Consider the following 20,330-nt stretch of genomic DNA (forward strand, 5'->3'; position numbering starts at 1 on the left):
CTTGGTGCTCTGGTGAAGTGCCCAGTGATTGGAAGAAGGTCAATGTTGTGCCTGTCTTCAAGAAAGGGAGGAAAGTAGATCCGGCAAACTACAGGCCCATCAGCCTGACCTCTATCCTGGGGGAAGTCTTAGAAAAGATTATGGGAAGGTCATGGAAAAGATTATCGAAGAGGTCATCCTTATCAGACTAGCTGATGGCAATATCCTGAGGGATACCCAGCACTGGTTTGTTGCGGGTAGGTCTTTCTTGACCAATCTCATTTCCTCTTACAACCAGGTGACCTATCACCTGGACAAAAGGGAAGAGATTGATGTCATATATCTTGACTTTAAAGCAGCCTTTGATCTGGTATCCCATGATCACCTGCCAAACTGGGTAACTGCGGCCTCAACCTCACCACGATCTGCTGGCTGGAGAATTGTCTCCACAGCAGGACCCAGAGGGTGGTGGTTGACGGAAGTTAATCGTCGTGGTGCCCTGTGACCAGTGGGGTCCTCCAAGGCTCTGTCCTTGGGCCTATACTTTTTAACATCTTCATCAGTGATGTGGACATTGGTATCAGAAGTGGGCTGGCCAAGTTCGACAATGACACCAAACTCTGGGGTAAAGCATCCACACCTGAGGACAGGCGGGTGATCCAGGCGGATCTTGACAGGCTCATGAAATGGGCGGATAAGAACCTGATGGTGCTTAACACCAAGAAATGCAAGGTTCTCCACCTTGGGAGGAAAAACCTGCAGCATCTTTATAGACTTGGCAGTGCTACGCTGGTTAGCACTACAGATGAAAGGGACTTGTGTTCGTGATTGACCACCAGATGAACATGAGCCTTTGGTGTGATGCTGTGGCTAGTAAAGTGACCAAAAAGCTGGCTTGCATCTATAGATGTTTCTCAAGTAAATCCCGGGGCAGCATTCTCCCCTTGTACTTGGCCTTGTTGATGCCGCAGCTGGAGTACTGTGTCCAGTTTTGGGCTCCGCAATTCAAAAAGGATGTGGAGAAGCTTGAAAGAGTGCAGAGGAGAGCCACGCGCATGATCAGAGGTCAGGAAAACAGCGCCATGGGAATCCAGCCTGGAAAAGTGCAGGCTCAGGGGTGATCTGGTGGCTACCTATAAGTTTATCAGGGGTGCTCATCAGGATCTGGGGGAACGCCTGTTCACCAGAGCACCCCAAGGGACGACAAGATTGAATGGTCACAAACTCCTCTGCAACCGATTCAGGCTGGACATAAGGAAGAACTTCTTTACTGTCCGAGCGCCCAAGCTTTGGAATAGACTGCTGCCGGAGGTGGTTCAAACACCCACTTTGAACGCCTTTAAGACACATTTGGATGTTTATCTTGCTGGGATCCTATGATCCCTGCTGACTTCCTGCCCCTGGGGTAGGGGGCTGGACTGGATGATCCTTCGGGGTCCCTTCCAGCCCGAATGTCTATGAAATCTATGAATAATATTCTGTCTAAGCGCATATGTAGATAAATTCCTTTGGTGGCGGTCCCAAAAGCATATATCATTAGAAGGAAAAAGAAAACCCAGACAGGATTGGGGCAAGGGCACAGCAGCTCTGCTCAACTCTGCTTCAGATATCAGAAGCCTCAGCTATAGATCCGTCATAGCTGACCTTTTCTGCCATTCCATCATGGAAAGTGGGGATCTTGCACAGACATTTTGGTGGTAACCAGTATTTTCCAATCATTGGAAGAGGCCTTTTCTGCTGATAAGGTTGAAGCCTTTAGGTCAATGAAGGCAGTGTAGAGGGGTCTTCTTTGTCCCCTACATTTTTTCTTGGATTTGTCAGAACAAGATCATATTTATGGTGGACCTTCTAGCTCTCAAATGTAGACATGGTCAGCAAGGGTCCAAAGTGTTCTGAGCACTACCCCAGCAATGATCTTTCCAACAGTACTTAGTAGTGAATATATCCGTAATTTAGTCACTGCGGTTGCCCTTTTTCTTGTACAGAATGACCATTTTGGCATCTTGCGTATATTGTGGCATTGTTCCTACTGTCCAGCAGTGAGTAAGAAGCTCCTTTGGGTGTAGAAGAAGCATGGATTTCTCACATATGATCACTTCTGCAGGAATGCCATCTTTTCCAGTGGCCAGGTTGTCTGTGGCCTTACTTAGGCTAAGGTCTTCAATAGTTAGAATATTATCATCAAGCTCTTCAAAGACAGACAGTGAAATTAAGGATTGTGTCAGTGAGATCATTTTTCCTTGAACAGAGTTCAAGATAATCTTCTACCCATCTTTCCATCTGTTGCTTTCGATCTGTTATGACTTCTCCTGATGCTGTCTCCTAACAGAACTGACTTCTTTGCAGTTGGACCTATTGCCTTCTTGATTCTATCACACAAGCATTTTTCCAGGGTCAAATGCAGATTTATCATTATTTATAATACAATAAGTCATTATTTATCATTAAATCATTATTATTTATCATTATCCCATCGCTGTAATGGGGTTTGGTTTGCATCTTAACCTTCAGGATGATTACTTTTTTTTATTATTATCCTGACTTTCCAAATACAGGTAGTCCTCAAGTTAAAACGTTTTGAGTTGCAACGTTTCACACTTACAACATTTATAAATTGACACCCTGTTTCAACTTTAGGACGTCAGTTTTGACTTTACAACGCTTGGTCCGAAGCGACGCCATGCCAGTGAACAAGTTTGCTACATCACCCATCTCGCTGGAGAACATCTGTCCAAACTTCCTTGGACACTTTCTTTAGGAAAACAGACGAGACTCCAGAAAAACCTGCAGCCAGGACTCCTTCAAAACCCTTCAAAAAGTCCAGTTAAGAGCCCTTTAAAATGTCCAGCAAAGTGACCTCAAAGAAGTTCTTCCAAATCAAGAAGATTGCTATTTTCAATATAAATACATTAATATAGCTATATTACTCATCTGTAATTGATTGATGATCAATTTCTGGGGCATTTTTGGTGAAAATAGGGTATTGGGCCTTGTTCGGGAACCAGTCCCCCATTTATAACATTTTTAATGAGAAAATTGGTTCCGAATTGCAACGATTTGACTTAAGACGCAGTTTTCGGGAACCAATTGCGTCGTAAGTCCGAGGACTGCCTGTACCTTTACTTCATGATGAGCCAGGAGCATTACTGATACGAGGGCCTTCTGTTCAGCCTCTCAGCAGCCCACACAATTTTCACTATCCTTAGTAGTAGAAGCAGCCCATCCTCAACTGAACAATGAGATGGTGTAGGAAAGTCCCTTGGAAAATGTGTCAGAGGACCGTTGTACCACCTGATACTAGTTTCAAGGCTGGTATTTCTAGGGTCCTGGATTCTTTCTTGGTCAGAGCCTACCTCCCTGGAGACTGGTTCCAGTCATCACTGGTCTCATCCTGCAGGTCCAGATCAACGTGGCCCTGTTTGTGTATCTCACACACTGGTCCCTTGCACCTGACTGAGAGTGCATGGCAGACTCCATCTGACATGAATGTAGTCATCATTATAAGCCATGTATTCCCTAGGGAGAAGCCTCCGGGAATTAACATTTCAGTGTTCTCCCAGTGGTCAGATCTTCTCTGCCCTGATGAAAGAAGCCATCTAGGAGATGCAGAGGAATCCCAGGTCTCTGGTCTCAGGCATCAGTGGGCACGTGAGCAGGTGCTTCAGTGCAGGGTTGGAGAGTATGTCAGCAGCATTCATATGCAATACCTCTGGGTGGGGGGGAGGCTCTCCAGCAACTTTCTGCATTGTACCAAGAGCACATCAAAAATCCTTACACCACGTCCAGAGGCATTGTCTCTAGATTATAACAGATTAGATCAGTGGGGGCCAACCTTTTCGGCAGGTGTGCTGTAAATTATCCCACATGCTCGCCAACTGCCATTCTGATTCCCTTTTTGTGACCAGTTTGCTCCCTGCCTGATCTGCTGCTCTGTTTTCTGCTCCCTGCCCTGTCTGCCCCTGTGCTGCCTGTCCATTCCCCTGTCTGCCCAGTGCCATGCACTTGTGGTGCACGTGGTACAGATTGGCTATCCTGGATGGGATCACAATATTACTGCAGTATTCAACATCAGCATAAAAGGGAGAGAGCACCAAATGCCCTCTATCCTGCCCCCTCCAAGGAGGTAATCAGCTTGTCTTCCCTTTTTTCACTTGCATAGAGCTAAGCCTCATGAAAAAAATCCCACTAGTGTTTTTTTTCCTTGACCAAAAGATCCACAGTGAAGCTTTTTCAGCCAAGAGACTTTCCAACTGGATACTGTACTGTGTAGGAGACTACAAACATCAACCCACCAATGCGGGTCAGAGCTCATTCAGCAAAACACCAGTGACTTTGGTGTCTTCCTTATGGCACATCCCTATACAGGCATCCGTAAGGTGCTCCACGTATACCTTTTTCAAGTGTCGTCACGGTAAAGCAGATGCTGTGCTTGTTAAGGCCCTCGTGTCGTCGTTCAGGTAGGACCCTGAGGTTCTTGTCCAGGCGGGTGCACGCTCTAGAGTCGCTTGACGTGGAAGCATGCGTATGGTTAACTACTCGAAGAAGGAAGAAGTTACTTTCAGAAGCTGATGCTCTTTGAAAGGTGTTGTCTGTATGCATATGCCACATCCCACCCTCCATCCCCTCTTCATTAAAATCCTTTACAATCTGGGATTGTGGGGGTAAGAGACAGCAGAGGAATGAGAATACCTGTGCCATGGAGCAGGATAAGAGGCAGGGTGTGTGTTGTGGGGGTGCTGCTAAGGCCAAAAGCCCCTGAGCTCAAAAGACAGAGGCAGAAGCACGCCTGATGTTTTGTTGAATAACCTCTGACCCTCATTGGTGGGTTGATGTTAATGGCCTCATCTCAAAGAGCTCCACTTTTGGAAAATGACTTGTCTTTCTTAAAGTACTCTGTATCATTTAGGCTGCTGGTACTGGGTGTCCTCATCACCACAGTATTTGAACCTATTGCAATCATAGATGCATTCATTTTTGCACCCTTCTTTTTACAGATGGAGAGCGGCGGCAGGGAGTAGATTAAAATACTTGACTTACCCAGAATCACTTAGTTCTGTGGTGCTGCTGGGACATGAACCCAGAATCCCAGTTCAGAGCCCTAGCCATTACCGTCTCTTTCTTGCTTGGGTCATCACTTTCAAAAGTCCTAGTTAGACCCCCAAAAAGCAGTGCGGTCTTTTTGCAGCAATACCAACCTCCTGTAGCCACTGCTGAAGAGAAGTCGCTGAACGTAATCAGCAATTTATGCAGGCTGTAAGTTTCGGCATCTAAATTTCCTTTTTTTCCCCTGTGCTTTTCTTTATGCATCTAGATTTCTCCCAGGAAAACCGTTGGGTTTTTTTTTCAAAATATTATTAAATGCTTTTTCAAAATGTTATTAAAAGTTGTTAAAAGTTACCTTAGCGTTCTGAGCAGTCCGGGTCCCATCTATGAAAATTAGAGTGACTTTTTTTTTTTTTTTTTTAAAGGAACTCATAATTGTTCTCTTAGGACACATCTACACACTGCCCTGCTTTAGTACTTCCTTTGGGAAGTATGGGCAGTTACTGTGCCATGCTCATGGCACACGGTTAGATTTCACCACTACGTCGCTGTTGCAGCAAGCAGTACCGGGGCGCAGCTGGCAATCACGTGTAAATCGCTATGTCGCCCTAGGACGACACGTAGGCGCACCCATAAGGTCGGAGTCACAGGAACACGGAGAAGTTTCTGTTAAGGTTTCAACCCTAGCACTTTATTAGAATATGAATAAGATGCATCTGCACATCTAGACGAAGCAGTCACCCATCTCGGCTCTCCTTTATGCTGGGTGAAGTAAGAGTTGTGACAAAACTCCTGTGTTGGGTTTTCACTGCTGTCAAGTCCATCTTTGTCTTCACTGTCAGGTCAGTTCAGGGATCAAGTTGGATCTGCTGGTGCCCTCCGAAATCCAGCGTGGCTTGTTGTGGGTAGCTTGTTGGGGAAACCAGTGTAGTTCCAGGTCTTGCTGTGCAGACTCTCAAGAAAGTACTAAAAGCATACGGCTGCTGAAGATCGGCTGATACCAGTGCTGTCCCAGATAGTCTGCGGTCAGGATGCCAAAGACCATACTGACTTTAATAGGTCCTGGAAGGACAAAGCTGTGCTGAATCATGAGCTGCAAGCCACTGCACTCCTAGCAGGGAGGCTGTAGCATCTCCTAGCTTACCCTGAGGTTGAGGGATTTGGCTCTTGGAGGTTTTGCTGTGGCTTGCATCCAGGCAGCAAAGGAGCTGTCCAGAGGATCCTTTGCCTGATGTCTCCCCGTTAATGCATGGTACTGAAAATGTGCTTTCGATACCTTTCCCTGGGACCACTTCCACAGCCTGCTCTAGGTGCGCCCATAGTCTCCTCTGAGACTCTTCTGCGCTCCAGGCTCTCGCTGGCACGCCAACATAAGTACCCGCCGTGGGACTTGCACACAAACCATTGAAAACTCAATCTGTGGCACTTGAAGTAATTGTGAGGCCTCCCAATTGCATGCATCTTTTAAGCAGGCGCTGTGACATGATACTCTGCGTATGTCCCAACAAGCTGAATTCTGGTTTCTTTAGGAGCCATAACTGGATTTCCTGGGTTTTAAGCATCTACATTTTAAACTCAGGATTACATTTAGGTGGGTTGATTTTTGTCACTGGGCTGTTTTGCTTTGTTTTCTGTTTTTTGGTTCATTCTGAATCTTTGTCTGCTGGCAACATTTATTTTTCCTTTATGGGTACAGATTGGCAAAGTGACAGGATTTCCAGGGACAGTCACGGGATTTCATGCCCCTAGCACCGAGAGAAATCACAGTTCACCTCCGTCACTAGCACAGCGGTTCCAGAGGGTGCACACAACCAGGGGGACAATGAGATGCTGGGCTGGGCTGGGCTCTCATGCATGGAAATAAAACAGCTATGCAAAGCCCCAACCCGCTTCATATCCTTATTTTCCACCTTCCTTTTTTTATATGAAATCAAGACTCAGATTCTCTTGAATCATTCTAGAAACCTTGATGTGGTTTCATTTTTTGGGGGGGGGAAGGGGTCGGTTTTATAACTTCATCAGTGACTGAGCGTCCTTGAAAGTCTCGAACTCTTGTTAGCTTTAGAGAACATCTTTCCTGAAAATCACGTTGGCATTACCCCAGGCGCAGCTTTTGATTGTCCTTCCTGTTTGATTTCAGAAGGTGACCAGTTACTTATTTAAACCAGCCGTTGGTTGAATAAACTATCGCATCTTATTACAGCTCTAGAGTGTGAAGCAAGGTGTTTAGATAAGGGAGTCTTAAAATGCTGCTGTTGGTATATTTACCTTTTTTTTAAAAAAAAAAACAACCCAAAAACCTATTGATTATTTTGTCAGGATTATCTGATGTTGTGTTCTTCATTTTCTCTCTGAATTCACACTTGCAAGTTTTTATTTCTTACTGGACGGATGGCTATTCCAGGTTCTGTCGTACATGTGAATGTCCCCAAAATGTTATCGGGGGTTACAGGTTGTACATGTGGTTTGAGACATTTCAACATCTCTGTTTTACACATTCAACGTTTTCAAGCTTTCTCAGAACTTTCAGCTGACTTTTAAATAATCAGGTTCTCTTGTCTCTGTTTGCATGCACATATTTACATTGTTGAGTTTTTCATCCCCTTCAGTTAATTTTGCCTCTGTTATTTTGGGTTAGTTTTTTTTTCCAGTTGAATTCTCATAAGTTTTCTGGGAAGGCAACTGAAGCAAATGCTGACCCCTGTTAAAAAAAATGTTTTGAGATTCCCAGGTGGAGAGCGCTGTCCCAAGTCCTAGGTATTACAGTTGGGAGGGGCATGTGACATCTTTCCTTGGATGCTACATTGCATAGATGCTGTATTCTTGAATTACTGCACAGGGCAAATCTTAGTGTTTGCATTGTGTGAACCCTTTCTCTTCTCCATTGTTTGGTGTTCATTGATGCTGTACTTCAAGCCCACCTATATGTCTCTCTCCTCCACCTCCTTATTTTGTTCCAATAAACAACAAAATATTGTTTAGTCCTAAAATGTATCTTAATTTTATTTAGAGACAAAAGAAACGTCCTTTTAAAAAAACAAAACCTGCTTTTCTACTTATTTGTTTGGTCCCTTGTGAAAGAATGGAAAAGGAATGAGGCGAAAGAAAATGTTAGGTTGTAGTTCACAGGCAGCAGCATCTAAGTGGCTTGCTATAATCATATTAGGGTAGAATTAAACTGAATTCTTTATTTTATGCTGTAGTGGAACAGGACTGTTCCTGATTTCCACCCCCCCCCCCTTTGATGATTAGCTTGAAAACTCAAACAGCATAAATGATAGAGCTCTGCAGCAGTGCACTGAGAAACTGGTGTGAAAAAGGTCTGAGTTAGAGTTTTGTGTCCTTGCACATGAAAGCTCTGGTGCTTTCCTAATAGACTGAAAATGAGACTACTGCTGCTTTATAACAGGTCTGTTCCAACCACATTGCTCTGCAGCTTGGCAGATGGTGGCACGTCAATGGTTTCATATTGATTGGTTGAATTTGCCTCAGGGTAACAGGAGTATGGGTCCTTAAAAATGTGCTTCATGAGTTTTTTTTCTTTTTCCCTTTCTGTTTTTTTTTTTTTTAAATTTAAATGTTTTTCTTTAAATCTGAGGAATGGTGGTAATCAAAAGCCTGAAGTTACCTGGAAGTAAAATACCCTGAAAATAGATTCTCACCAAGACCAGCAAGCTAAGAGTGTTTTATTTACTAAATGATTACGTTTTAATGTTAGAGAAAGTGACACTTTTAATTAGTGCTCAAGACATATGGTGAGTGAGAAAATAAGCTTATTTCATACAACCAGAAATTGCTGCAAATAACCTTTCTCCCATATAAGGAGGAGTGGCTTGAAAGTTAATATATTCAAGGAGGGTATGTTGTAAGTCAGCGCCTAATATGATAAGTCAGCACCTAACATTACTTAAGGGCCCAAGGTGGGAGGTGAGGAATACTATGGGGTATAAACATCGCCTTCACTCTGTTTTTTAAAATCTTCATGCAGATACCTGCATATGAGAAATGCCTGATTGTTCAGACATGGCACGTGTTGCAATTCCAATAAATACACATGTTTACAGTTAGGTTTTTTAAAAGAAATAAAATAATGTGACCGTAACCCTATAGTTAGGTTTTTTTTAAAGAAATAAAATAATGTGACCTTTACCCCTATGCAGAACCTTTCTGGGTCCTGCTGTCACTGAAGCTGGTTGAAAACATCCATAGATTTCAGTAGGATTCACTCTCACCTGCAATAAATAAGATTTTTTTGTGTTTCTGTCTGCCTTTCATTCTCCCACACACTACTGGTTTGTGGTTTAAACCTTAAAATGGTAGTTGTGAGCTCATCAGAGCAGGTGACAGTCTTTATTGCATGTCTGTACAGCGCCTGGCGCAGTGGAGCCTGGATCTGTTTCGGGTTTTTGGATACTGCTAGAGTGAATTCAGTCACTTTGTGTGGTAGTAGACATATTCTTTACTGCAGTGATTTAAAGTAAAACAGAAGACATTTCTACGTAACGTATAGAGTGATAGGAAAGGTTGGACAAGCAATTTCCAAAGCGTTTTCCTTGGTTGCATTATTCCAGAAAACGGAGAATGTTATAAACCATCCAAGCCCAAGCCTAGACCAAAAATATCAAAAATCAACACAAACACGAGGCATCGTTTTGTTGATCATAACAGTGTTTTGGTAACTAATCTTGCATCTCACCTAGGCAAGTTGCAGCTTGTTTGCTCGCAGACCCCTTCCTCCTTATTAATAATCTCTATTGAATATTGTGCTTGTGTTTTCTTGAACCAGTTTATCGTCCTATATACGATATAGCCTATATCCCCTTTCCTTGGGACCAGTAGACCATTTGCACCAATATTGTTCCTTTAATTATATTTCAACCTCTGCACTGATTGAGTTCGTTTTTGCTAATTGATAGGCTTATGTGTAATTTTTTAGATCCATGATTAAGATTTAAAAAAACCCCAATAATTCTCTACTGCGAGTTGTGGGGTTTGTCTGGGTTTTGTTGGTTTTCTCAGGGGAGGAGGCGGGGACTGAAAACAATGCAAAAATTCATTTTTCCTTGCAAAACCGTAGGCTCTTTCTGTTCTGGAGCACAACCGAAAACGATTCCAAGAAAAATCTTTTAAGATGGTTACTTGAGTCGTGCACACTGCCCACCTGGTGGCTATGGAGTGAACTGTTACTTTAAAGAATAGTTTAAACAACAGCCATGTTTGGGGCAGGCTAATCTTGCAAAGAGAGCAGTACATATAACGGGAGTCTACTGTGTGTGCGATAAGGGGGAAATTCAGCTCACTGCCTAGATGTTTTAATGTGCGAACTCTAGGGAAATAACATATTGACTATTCTGTTGTGCGCAGGAAAATTGAAGAACCCTTTGCAGACAGAGGGCTTGCAAAGGATTCTTTCTGTTGCTCTTAAACCCAAATCTGTGGCAAGATGTTTGAAATCAGCAGGACGCTTAATGCTGCTTTGTTAAATAATGAGGTAATATTTTGTCACTTTTTTTTTTCCTGGGCAGCATCTGTTTTTTTTTTTTTGGCGGGGGGGTTTCTCCTTTTTTCATATGTTTGGGAAGGATTCCGTTTAATCTTAGGAAAGTCAGAGATGATGCAAAAAATCATTCTTCAATTTTTTTTTTCTTTTTTTCTTTTTTTTTTTTTCCCTTCGATGCTTTTGGAGAATTGGGTTGTCTTTTTATTTGTGGTTTCAATCGGCTGCTGTTGCCTAGGACATGATGCCACGTAAGGCTTCTAAACTGCACAGAGTAGGTAGTTATTAACGCTGAATTGGCTTCTGGTATAGTCCATCTGGGCTCTGTATGAGAGAGCTTGCTAGCGGCTACTGATGCTAAGATACCCGCAACCTTTGGGATGTATGCATGGTGGAGAGGGGCTGAGTGATATGAGATCACTTCTTTTAAGGGAAACTGTCATTAATGAGTCAAGAAACTGCTCATTTATGGTAAGGAGGGAGAGGGGGACAAACAATCCTGTGATTTCATTTTGATATTGGATTAGCTGTTTGAGACAAGTTTCTTTTTGTGGGGATGGAGGCTTGCATTAAAATATCGCTTTGCTCAGAGGCTGCCTGGCTGATTCTGGAGAGCCGAGATTGAGAATTTGATGCTTTACAAATGTGTCACAACTGTGATGTGGTGGTCAGCCACTTGCACCGAAAGATGAATGGTACTATTGGAAACCCGATAATAAGGTTGAATTTTTCAACAATAGGATTCTGCCTTTGTCTTTAGAGAGAGGCCTCTGAGGACATTTGTGCATTTGGTTTTAGGATTCCTCCGAAAGATTTAGCATGTGTCCTTTTTTTCCCCCCCCTTCAGAAAAGTGATCAATATACAAAGTACGTGGATTTTTAAGTTGGCAAAACAGCGACTTGTTCAGGACTACAATGTGCGATTATTGTTTTAAAAAAATGGCTGAATCTTTTGACATGCATGACATTAATTTATAGCTAACAAAGTGCATTGAAGTTGAAAAGAAAAAAAAAAAGATTGCTTTAACCCTTGTTCATTTTCACTAACCCTTGAAGAAACCTTAAGTAAAAATTTGCATTACAAATTAAAGTTTAATATTCAATAGGGTGTTTTATTTTTCCACTAGACTATATGGTAATATAGTAGCTATGCAGCATTTCGATGCTGGTGAATTCACCCTAGTAGTTCAGTTGGTGTTTGAGTTGCATAGGATGAGTTAGGGAGCCCATCCTACAAAGCATTTTAATCTTTGCTAGCTTTTACAAAGCAACACATATTTTAAAAACTATTGGGTGGTGAGAGAAATCCTCTGCAGCCATTTGAATTGTTCATAATAGATTTTGATTGAATTCAGTGTTTTATTCCACGAGTAGAAGGGTTTGATTTCTTTTAAATAGGTTTTTTCTGCTTGTTTGAGTTATTTATATCTACATTTTAAAGCTTAATATATTTCCTACGTTCACTAGTATAAGCTGTGTATTTTTTCTGTGCATGCGTCTGTTGTTTAAAGAAATTTTGCAACGTGTGTAGTGTCGTTTGCAAGAATAACAAACCTGAGTTAATATTTGCATTTAAAAAGGCCTTTCCGAAAATCAGTGAGTAGATATTTGGGAACGTTTATAATATTTGAAAATCAGGTTTTCTTTTTCCAGAAAAGACCTAGGTGAGCATATGCCATGGCCCATGCCAGTGTTCTCCGCAGGTTTTCCATTTTTTTTCTGTTACACACTAGAAATGCTTACGTTACACTAGAGCTTTTTAAAATATTTTCTTTTACCTGAGACCTCAGTGATAAAATGAAACGGTTAAATTACCAGTGTTACAAAGAATACAAGTTGGTAGCTTTAGACTAGGTAAATTTTAATTTGAGATTAGCTGCAAATACAGCACACCATGCCTTGTTATGTTGGATCCTAGGTATTAAACAACTAGGTATTAAAAAAAAAAAAAAGTCCTTAAATGGTTTTCATGAGGAAGAAGGGAAAAATAAATATTTCCTAATTAATGACATTTTCAAAAAAAAAAAAAATCCCCCGAGCTGAGTATTAGTGAAATGTTCTTGTTTATCGTTGGAGTTGTGTTGCTTTGTCAGAACAAGAAAAGGATACGTGTTTCCTGTATAGTTATAAACACTAAACGTTTATAATTCTCTTTTTCATAAATCTAAAGAGTAATGAAGTGAGGTAGCTGGAAAATGATAAAATACCTTTCTTGTGCTTTAAATGCTCTGATTAATAATGCCCGGTATATTTTAGCGATGCCGGTAAGTGACAGCAACATCAAACCTACTTTTTAAAATGTATACGTTTAAAAACTGCTCCTGCTAAAGGGAAAAAAAATATTCGATTATTAAAATCAATAGTACCTGAGAATAAATGCAGTTAAAATGCACATTAAAGTGCTTTTGTCATATCTTTAAGCCTAGAGGCAGATCATTAAATATGCATTTCTCCGGAAAGCAACTGTCGAGAAAGATAAGGTGGTTAAAATACTCTAGACCTCAAAGCCACACATGCAAGAGGTAAGAAGATGTAGTCGTTGAAGCATGGCTGAGGTATGACACCTCCACGGTGGAGGTTTATAAACCGGAGATGTGGCCTGCAAGTGCTACTGTACTTGTGGGCTGGGGAAGAGGTAAAAATACATGTATGTGTGTTGTTTCTTCAACTGGGCCTTAATTACTAGACACAAGCAGCAGTTCAGAAATCTGGTCTCTGTTGTTGTAGAGGTCACCAAATCATTAACATTGTCAATCTGGCACTAGCTAATTTCAATAGCACCTGATGTTGCAACGCCTCCTTTAGTTTCCCCAGCCAATCAGATTCTGGCTTCGGCTGACAGATGGTCCCATAAATGGATGTAAAAAGGAGAAGCTGCAAGCCAATTTCAGCAAGGCTGTGCTCAGTTGTTCTTATCTACATCCTAGAATCGGGGGGCTTCAGCACAGTGCGCTTTTTTTTTTTTATTCTTTTGCCGCACAAACGTCCGCACTGTGCTTTGTGGATCTTTTTAAAAAATAAATAAATCCCTGAAACCTTAGCAAATCTTTAGAAGAGTTGAAGCCTTTCAAGACCCAATATTTGCCATTAAGAATGGTTATGGTAGGTATTAGTAGATTTCAAATATGATTATACCAGTTTTATATATATAGAGATGTAGATATATAGTTTTCCCCCAATCTGCCTCATTATCTGTTTTCACATGAGTTTAGCTTGCTGCAACTGGCTTGTTTCTACATTTTTCTGCTCTCTGTCTGTCTGTCTGTCTCTCTCATCTCTATTGCCTGCATATCCTTTAATAAAGGATGTACTTTGTCATTGTAAGGTAATTGTGATTTCTCTCCGAATAAAGAAAAGGCTCATTTCTAATGCACGGCTGTGTGTGGCTAACTGTGAAATAAATGCTAAAGGAAAAAAGAGGCTTCGGTGGGGTGTGTGTGTGTGGGGGGGTACAGTTAATTTCCACCTTGGCATGTTGGAAATACAAATGCAGAGCAGAGTCCTTGGAAAAAAGCCTCAAGACTGGTAATTTTGTTTTGGTGGACTGCGCAATAGGTATGGTAATTTTTAAGAGAGTGATTTATATGAGCTTCAGTAAATGCTGCATATTGTATTTCAAAGAGTTTCCTGTCATGACCTCATAAAAAGAGGAGGAGGCTTGTATGTGTTGCAGCGCCTAGTATATGTCGATTTTTGTTGCATCGTTGGGCAGCCGTACTGTAAGAAGGAATGTCAGCTTTTACATAACGCTCTTTTTGCTTTTGACACCGTGAGGGGCTGTAGGGGTCCATCTTTGTAATCACAGATGGAGTGGAATGGCTTGAAAATGGTAAGTGAACGCTGAGAGCTGGTCGCAGATTTCGTACCGTTTGTGTGCCTTGTGCATTTCTTTTGTGTAGCATCGCAGCTCGGGAGTCGGGGATAAAATCCCAGATCTTTGTTTATTTTTAGGAGGATGCGTGCGTGTGTGTGCGTGTGCCTGTGTGTGTGTGTGTGTGTGTGCATGCATTTAATATACCTTAGTGTGATGGCACTTCACACTGTTTCCATTGAACATTGCATTTCAGTCTAGCAAGGATGGTCTCTGCTGACAATCACAATGTCATTGTACTGTGTGCCCATCGGATCAGGCAGCAGGCGATGCCTTTTCATTCGCATTTGTGCTCTATTGGGGTTTCATTAAACCGTTGCATATAAAAATCAAGCATTGTTTCCTTTAAGCTAGTGCTATAGTGAAACAGAAGGGTGTGCTTTTCTTTTCTTTTTTTTTCTTTTTTTTAAATGCTGATGGAAATCAAAGCCATTTATGTGAAAATAGTATTTCTATTTTTAGAGTATTCTTCTGGCAATGAAATCAGAAACTACTCGGCTTATTCCTCCTTTATGTTTTCCTTACAGATTGTGCAAAATGGCATGATCAAATCCAACTATTGCCGACTTTGAATTTTACAGAACAGTGCAATTCAGGGGCGGGGGGGTGGGGAGGGAGGGAAAAAATCTTCAAAATTCATATCATCCCTGCTAGTTTTCTTTCAGTTGAACGTTTTACAGACTTTCACTGTGGATATTTATTATAACTGGGAAACAAAGCTACGGTCTTTTCCATTCTTATAGGATTGTCTTTGTCTAGCTGCTTGTTTTGATGGGTGTAAAACAAATAAGATTAGACTGAGCAGCCGAACTGAAAGCGATAGCTGGGAGGAAAAGCCAATGAAAGGTTGCCGGGGAAACGAGCATAGGGGAAGCTGAGTGGGGGAGCAGGTGGCAATCATGTGGGAATACTGCAAACAGTGTAAAAAAAAAAAAAAAAAGAAAGAAAAGAAAAAAGCCAAAAAAAAAAAAAGCAAAAAACCAGGGGCTACCTCGATTATCTTTGCTGTTCTTTGTGGTAGTCACAACTTTAATTATTCTTTATAAATAGGTGTTAATTACATTTCTGGCTCAGGCTTACAGTGATTTCTGGAAATCTATTTTTAAGCATCTGTTCTTTCTTCTCTGCAAAAGTGGGTTATCATTTGTTTTTTTTATTGATTTTTTTAATTTTTTTTTTTGTATTCCTGCTGTAAAATAGTACGCGCAAAAAAAAATGGCAAGGCATCCTGCGAGGCAGTATTAAAAAAAAAAAAAATGTAAATTATATTGAATGAAGTTGACAGAGGTATAATAGTGAACTCCCACAGCTGATCGCTTCTGCAAATCATTTCTTAGAATTTTCCAGCAAATGTCCCTATGAGAACAGTAGGTACAAGGAATTTACTCTAAGCAGTGATTTTGTGTTAAGCGATATTGGTATTTTTGCAAAATCAAACGGGTCTATGGAAGAAGAATCAGTTCAAGGGAGTTCATATCCTACAGCATTTGCGTCTACCAGAATTTATTAAAATAATGAAACCGTCCTCCCTCGTCCTCCCGAGCCCCACCTCAGGCCACACTGTATTATCTACCTGCTCAACAATATCCGCTTTCAATTTCAAGCCGGGTACATTGGTTTGACTTTTTTAAAGGATCATGCATCTTTTGCTAATTGCTCCGGGATGGTGTGATATGGGGGGGCACAATAATGTGGCAGAGCAGAAGTGCATCTGTAAAAAAGGGGATGGGTGCCAGGAGTGTTTAGAAGCGTAGTAGCCTGGTAAGTCATAGCTGGGAGAGGAAAAGGTATAAAAAATGTGCTTGCCCAGAAAACGTTCATCCATCACACATCAGGAGGCACAGGAGAAACGTTTTGAGGATAGAGGACATGCCTCGCTTCCTGTCTTAAGAATTTCCAATTTTTGGTCGATTCATTTTCGGGTGTGTATACCTTGCTTCAAACGTTCAATTCCGATGGGAGTGCTTGGTGTTAAGTTTAAAGGGAATACTTGAGAAATGAAATCTCCCTTCTAATTTGCTCTCTTTTAAGTCAGGCTTCTGCTGCGGTCTTTTCTTTCAGGAAGTCATTGAATGGCCCTCTGAAAACTGCAACGCTTTTTCTCTGTAGGAGAAGAAAAATTTGGAGGTTTTTGTTGTCTGTGTGCGTGTAAGAGCTGAAATGTCATGCATGTGTGTGCACACACAGAGGCACGACATAGACACGAAGAGATGTAATATGGGAGAGAGAAAAATAATATTCATTCTATCTTCGGATCAGTGATGTTATATTCTAAAACTATGAACTTGGGTTGGGAGAATACATTAGGATGGCTTTGATCAGGCACAGCTGCATTGTTTGAGGGTCGCAAGCAGCCACTACAGCTCTATTTTCATTTTCTGTCCAGCTTAGGATTTTGACAAGCATTTAAAAATAAGGAAATCCTGATTTTTTTATTTTTTTATTTTTTAATGAAACACGTTTCTCCCCCTGATCTCCCGCTTTTCTTTGTTTTAAGATTATATTAATGAGCACAGCCTGCATGTATGTAGTGACATTCTTTCCTTGCACATTAGAGCTCACCTAGTGTAGGCAAATAGCGGTTAAATAAGTGAAATGTCATCTGAGATTGCCACGGATATGTGTATATAAACCTGTAAAATGTACAGCCTTTTCCTGTATAAGGAAAACGTGGAGAAAATATAACTACCTTTTTTTCCCTATGGCAATATATGTGAAATTCTTACCTTGGTGAGGATATAGACAAAAAGGATGGAATTCTGCATGTAAAGTTGTTGACGGGCTATAAACCCCAGACATCAGTTTAAAATGACATTGCCAGAGACCTTCCTAATCAAGTTCCCATGGTAGATACAGAAATGCTCTTCCATTATTGACTGAGTTGGTAGCGTTCTTTGCTTTCCTTTTCTCTCTGTTTTACCTTTCTGGGCTTTCTCAGATGAAGTAAACCCAAGTTGTTGCTGACTTATAGTAAGACAAAGGACAGTTAAAAATGAGCTGCAGGAGGTTTTATTTGGCAATCCTTTTTGAATGGGCATGGAAGTAGTCTGACCATCTTTATTAGCTCCTGCTAAAGGTTTTGGTTCTTATTGGAGAAAGTCTAGTTGTTGCATAAATATGACATATTTTTAGTCTTAATAATTCTTTTTTCTGAAAAGAATGTTTTCTAGATTCTGAGGGATTCTTTTCTCATCCCTCCCCTACTTAGTATGCTGCTGGGAGTACTCATTAAATGAAGGCTGTTTTCTGCATGTGATTGCCATACTACTTACCCATTATCTGGTGGTGGACAGTGGTGTTAGCTTTTGTCTGAAATTGCATATTATTGTCTTGCATTTCCTACCAAGGGGATTTGTTGTGTTCCTTGGTAATTTCCACTTTCAGAAAATTTCAAGAGATTCCACAGGCAAGACATGAGCAGTAGGAGAGAATATGAGATATAGGCAGGAAGAAACCCAGAACTTCAAATCCACTTGTCTGTTCCAACAATCTGCATCTACCAGACAACTAATTTACATGCCTGGACACATTAAAATATACATTTGTTTGTCTGTGGGACAGCCGACTGGATACACTCCGATGCACTAGCAAATGCTGCAATGCAGTATTTTTTTCAATGTCATTGGGGTTTTTGGGGGAGAAGAGGCGCAAACAGTCTTGCTATGAGCAAGATGATGTTGAAAAGCATGGTACCTCTGTAGGGGAGAGGCCAGATTTCACAAAATTTGCTAATCTGCGTTAGAAAGTCACCCTCCTCCGCTGCTCGCTCACTCTTTCTCTGTGCGAGATGGATGGAAAGAGGGATGACCGTGTATTTGTATAAGTCTGTTTGTGCAGATATATCTTCCCGTCAAATTTGTACATGTGAGAGAAAATGCTGGAATTCATATGAGAACAGAAAGAGCATTCACTAAATGTAAGATATAGCATGGTCTCATTCGTATAGTGCAAAGGTCAATACTTATTTTGAGCCTAAGACTTCCAAGTAACTTTATGGCTTTATTCGCATGCATTTTTGTCTTGCTAGAGCATTATCTATAGAACAGAAAATGATTTCTCTGCAACAAGTACAGTATATCTAATCCTAGCACGATTAGCATTTTCTCTATATAAATGCTTAATCTTTGCATCTGAATGTATTTACCATTGGGATGATGCAAAGCAGAGGAGTGGGGAAACTGGGAATTCAAACACTTTCTGCTTGCTTTTCTTCCCTCCCTCTCCTTCCATCCCCCCCCCCCTTTTATTTCAAATAATCCATCTTTACTTTCTAAAATCCCAGAATATTTTAGGTGCAGGGGGCTTTTATAGGTCACTAGCTTTACAGCAAGAAAAAGAAAAGGAGGCAAAAGAAGTCTCAGTATGTCACAGGCAGTAATTGTCTAAAATTAGCCATCTAGAAAAGGAAGGAAAGGCTTGAAGGGAAGAGAATGAGGCACAAACATGTGAAACCGCACCGTGCTAGTCTGGGAGATAATGAGTGATAAATTTGAACTGGTGCAGTGCCGTGATGCCCATTAATTTCTCAAAACCTTGACTTTGTAGATTTGTTACTTAGTTTGTTGTTCACACCTTTAATTATACCCGGTTTTGGATGATAGCTCGGGGCACCAGCGATGAGCCCTTTTGTTTGTTGTTTACTTAATTAAGTATTTCAGCAAAGAGTTCACAATAGCTTGGGAACATCGGTACTTTGAAATGGGATTGTAATAACATGCTTTTAATTTTCATAACCACTTGATATTGTCGTCTTATAATATTTACATTATTTGCATACATTCATTAAGAATGAGCTCTGTGGTACTGCTGTTCGGCTCCTTTTTCTTTTTCTGTAACGACAATCTGTGTTTGCCCCAGCCATTTCCAAGCTTTTATCCATATCGTATCTTTGGGGCCTCATAAAGCAAGGAGGAAGCTGAGAGGCATTCTTACCTATTGTTCTACCCTTGACTGTGTCTTTGCACGAAGACAGTCTCCCCAATGAAGAAGGTAATCTATAAGAGCCAGGAAATGCTGAGAATCAGCAAGGAATCCTTAATTAAATTGCATGAAGAGACAGTGAGAATGTGTTTGGGGAGGAGGGAATAGGGTCAGTTAAATGGTTGTGCGTGCTTTCTGGAGACTAGCTACACAGGAAAATGCAAGGCTGGCTTTGACAATATTTGGAGTCATGATGTATATAAAATGCTGTAGTACTCCCTTGTTGCTAAGGCACACACAATTGTGTCAGACATTCTGCTGTGATGGGCAAATGATACGTCCTTGAACTCTGAAAAATCTCCCCCCCCCCAGTTTCTTTTTTATTTAAAATAGGTTTATACTGGCATAAAACAACCCATAATGAATAATACCAGCAAAATCCAATCTAGGATATGTAATGCATGTGCTTTGAAAAAAGATGCAAATGAATGTTGAAGTTGTAGCGTAATTTGTAAAGCTTCAAGAAAGTCGCACACAAAACGTGTCCGTGGTTGTGTATGCTGGTAGTGGACAGTGACATTGTTGGTGGCTTTCCAGTAGTAGAAGTGTTTCAGTCTTAATCATGTAATAGCATCTTGGGTGTATTTGCTAAGTGCTGGGAAGGATAGTCAAACACCATCCTCTGGTTTTAGCTCCCTCATAGGCATTTGATCAAAATGTGGACTTGCGTGACCCATTGCGTGACCCTAGAAATTTGCGAATTATGAATTACGTTTTTTAACGAGCGTGGGTTGTGCATGTTGGCCTGTGGTGAGTTGATGCTCACTTACACTTACTTTTTCAAGCAGTCCATCTAAGCTCCTTGGTGTTTTTAGGTTACACTTGAAAAATTACAGAATTGAATTGAACTTCAAAATTCTCATTTAGAAAACATAGAAGTAGTAAGTCAAGCTCAAACGTTAAACTATAGTAGAAAGTGCTGTTTAAAAGCTTCTGGAGCTTGTTGATGGACCAAGGAAG

The 20,330-nt window shown here is 41.0% G+C and overlaps 1 protein-coding gene across 5 annotated transcripts in view; it reads left to right on the plus strand.

Annotated features, from left to right (window-relative positions):
• The first annotated feature begins 10,277 nt into the window (after window positions 1-10,277).
• ELAVL4 (ELAV like RNA binding protein 4) overlaps window positions 10,278-20,330 on the plus strand; it is an 80,358-nt gene continuing 70,305 nt past the window's right edge. Inside the window, exon 1 of one of the 5 annotated variants that reach the window (XM_019531397.1) lies at window positions 10,278-10,513. In XM_019531397.1, coding sequence (XP_019386942.1) covers window positions 10,466-10,513 — 48 coding nt within the window. In that variant the 5' untranslated portion in view covers window positions 10,278-10,465. Of the gene's footprint in view, window positions 10,514-10,857; window positions 10,991-13,403; window positions 13,622-14,195; window positions 14,349-20,330 lie in introns of those variants that run through there. The other 4 variants (XM_019531395.1, XM_019531396.1, XM_019531399.1 and 1 more) reach the window with 4 other exon arrangements.

This window comes from Crocodylus porosus, unplaced genomic scaffold (assembly GCF_001723895.1).
Source record: "Crocodylus porosus isolate Cpor-Errol unplaced genomic scaffold, CroPor_comp1, whole genome shotgun sequence".
Classification (NCBI taxonomy): domain Eukaryota; kingdom Metazoa; phylum Chordata; order Crocodylia; family Crocodylidae; genus Crocodylus; species Crocodylus porosus.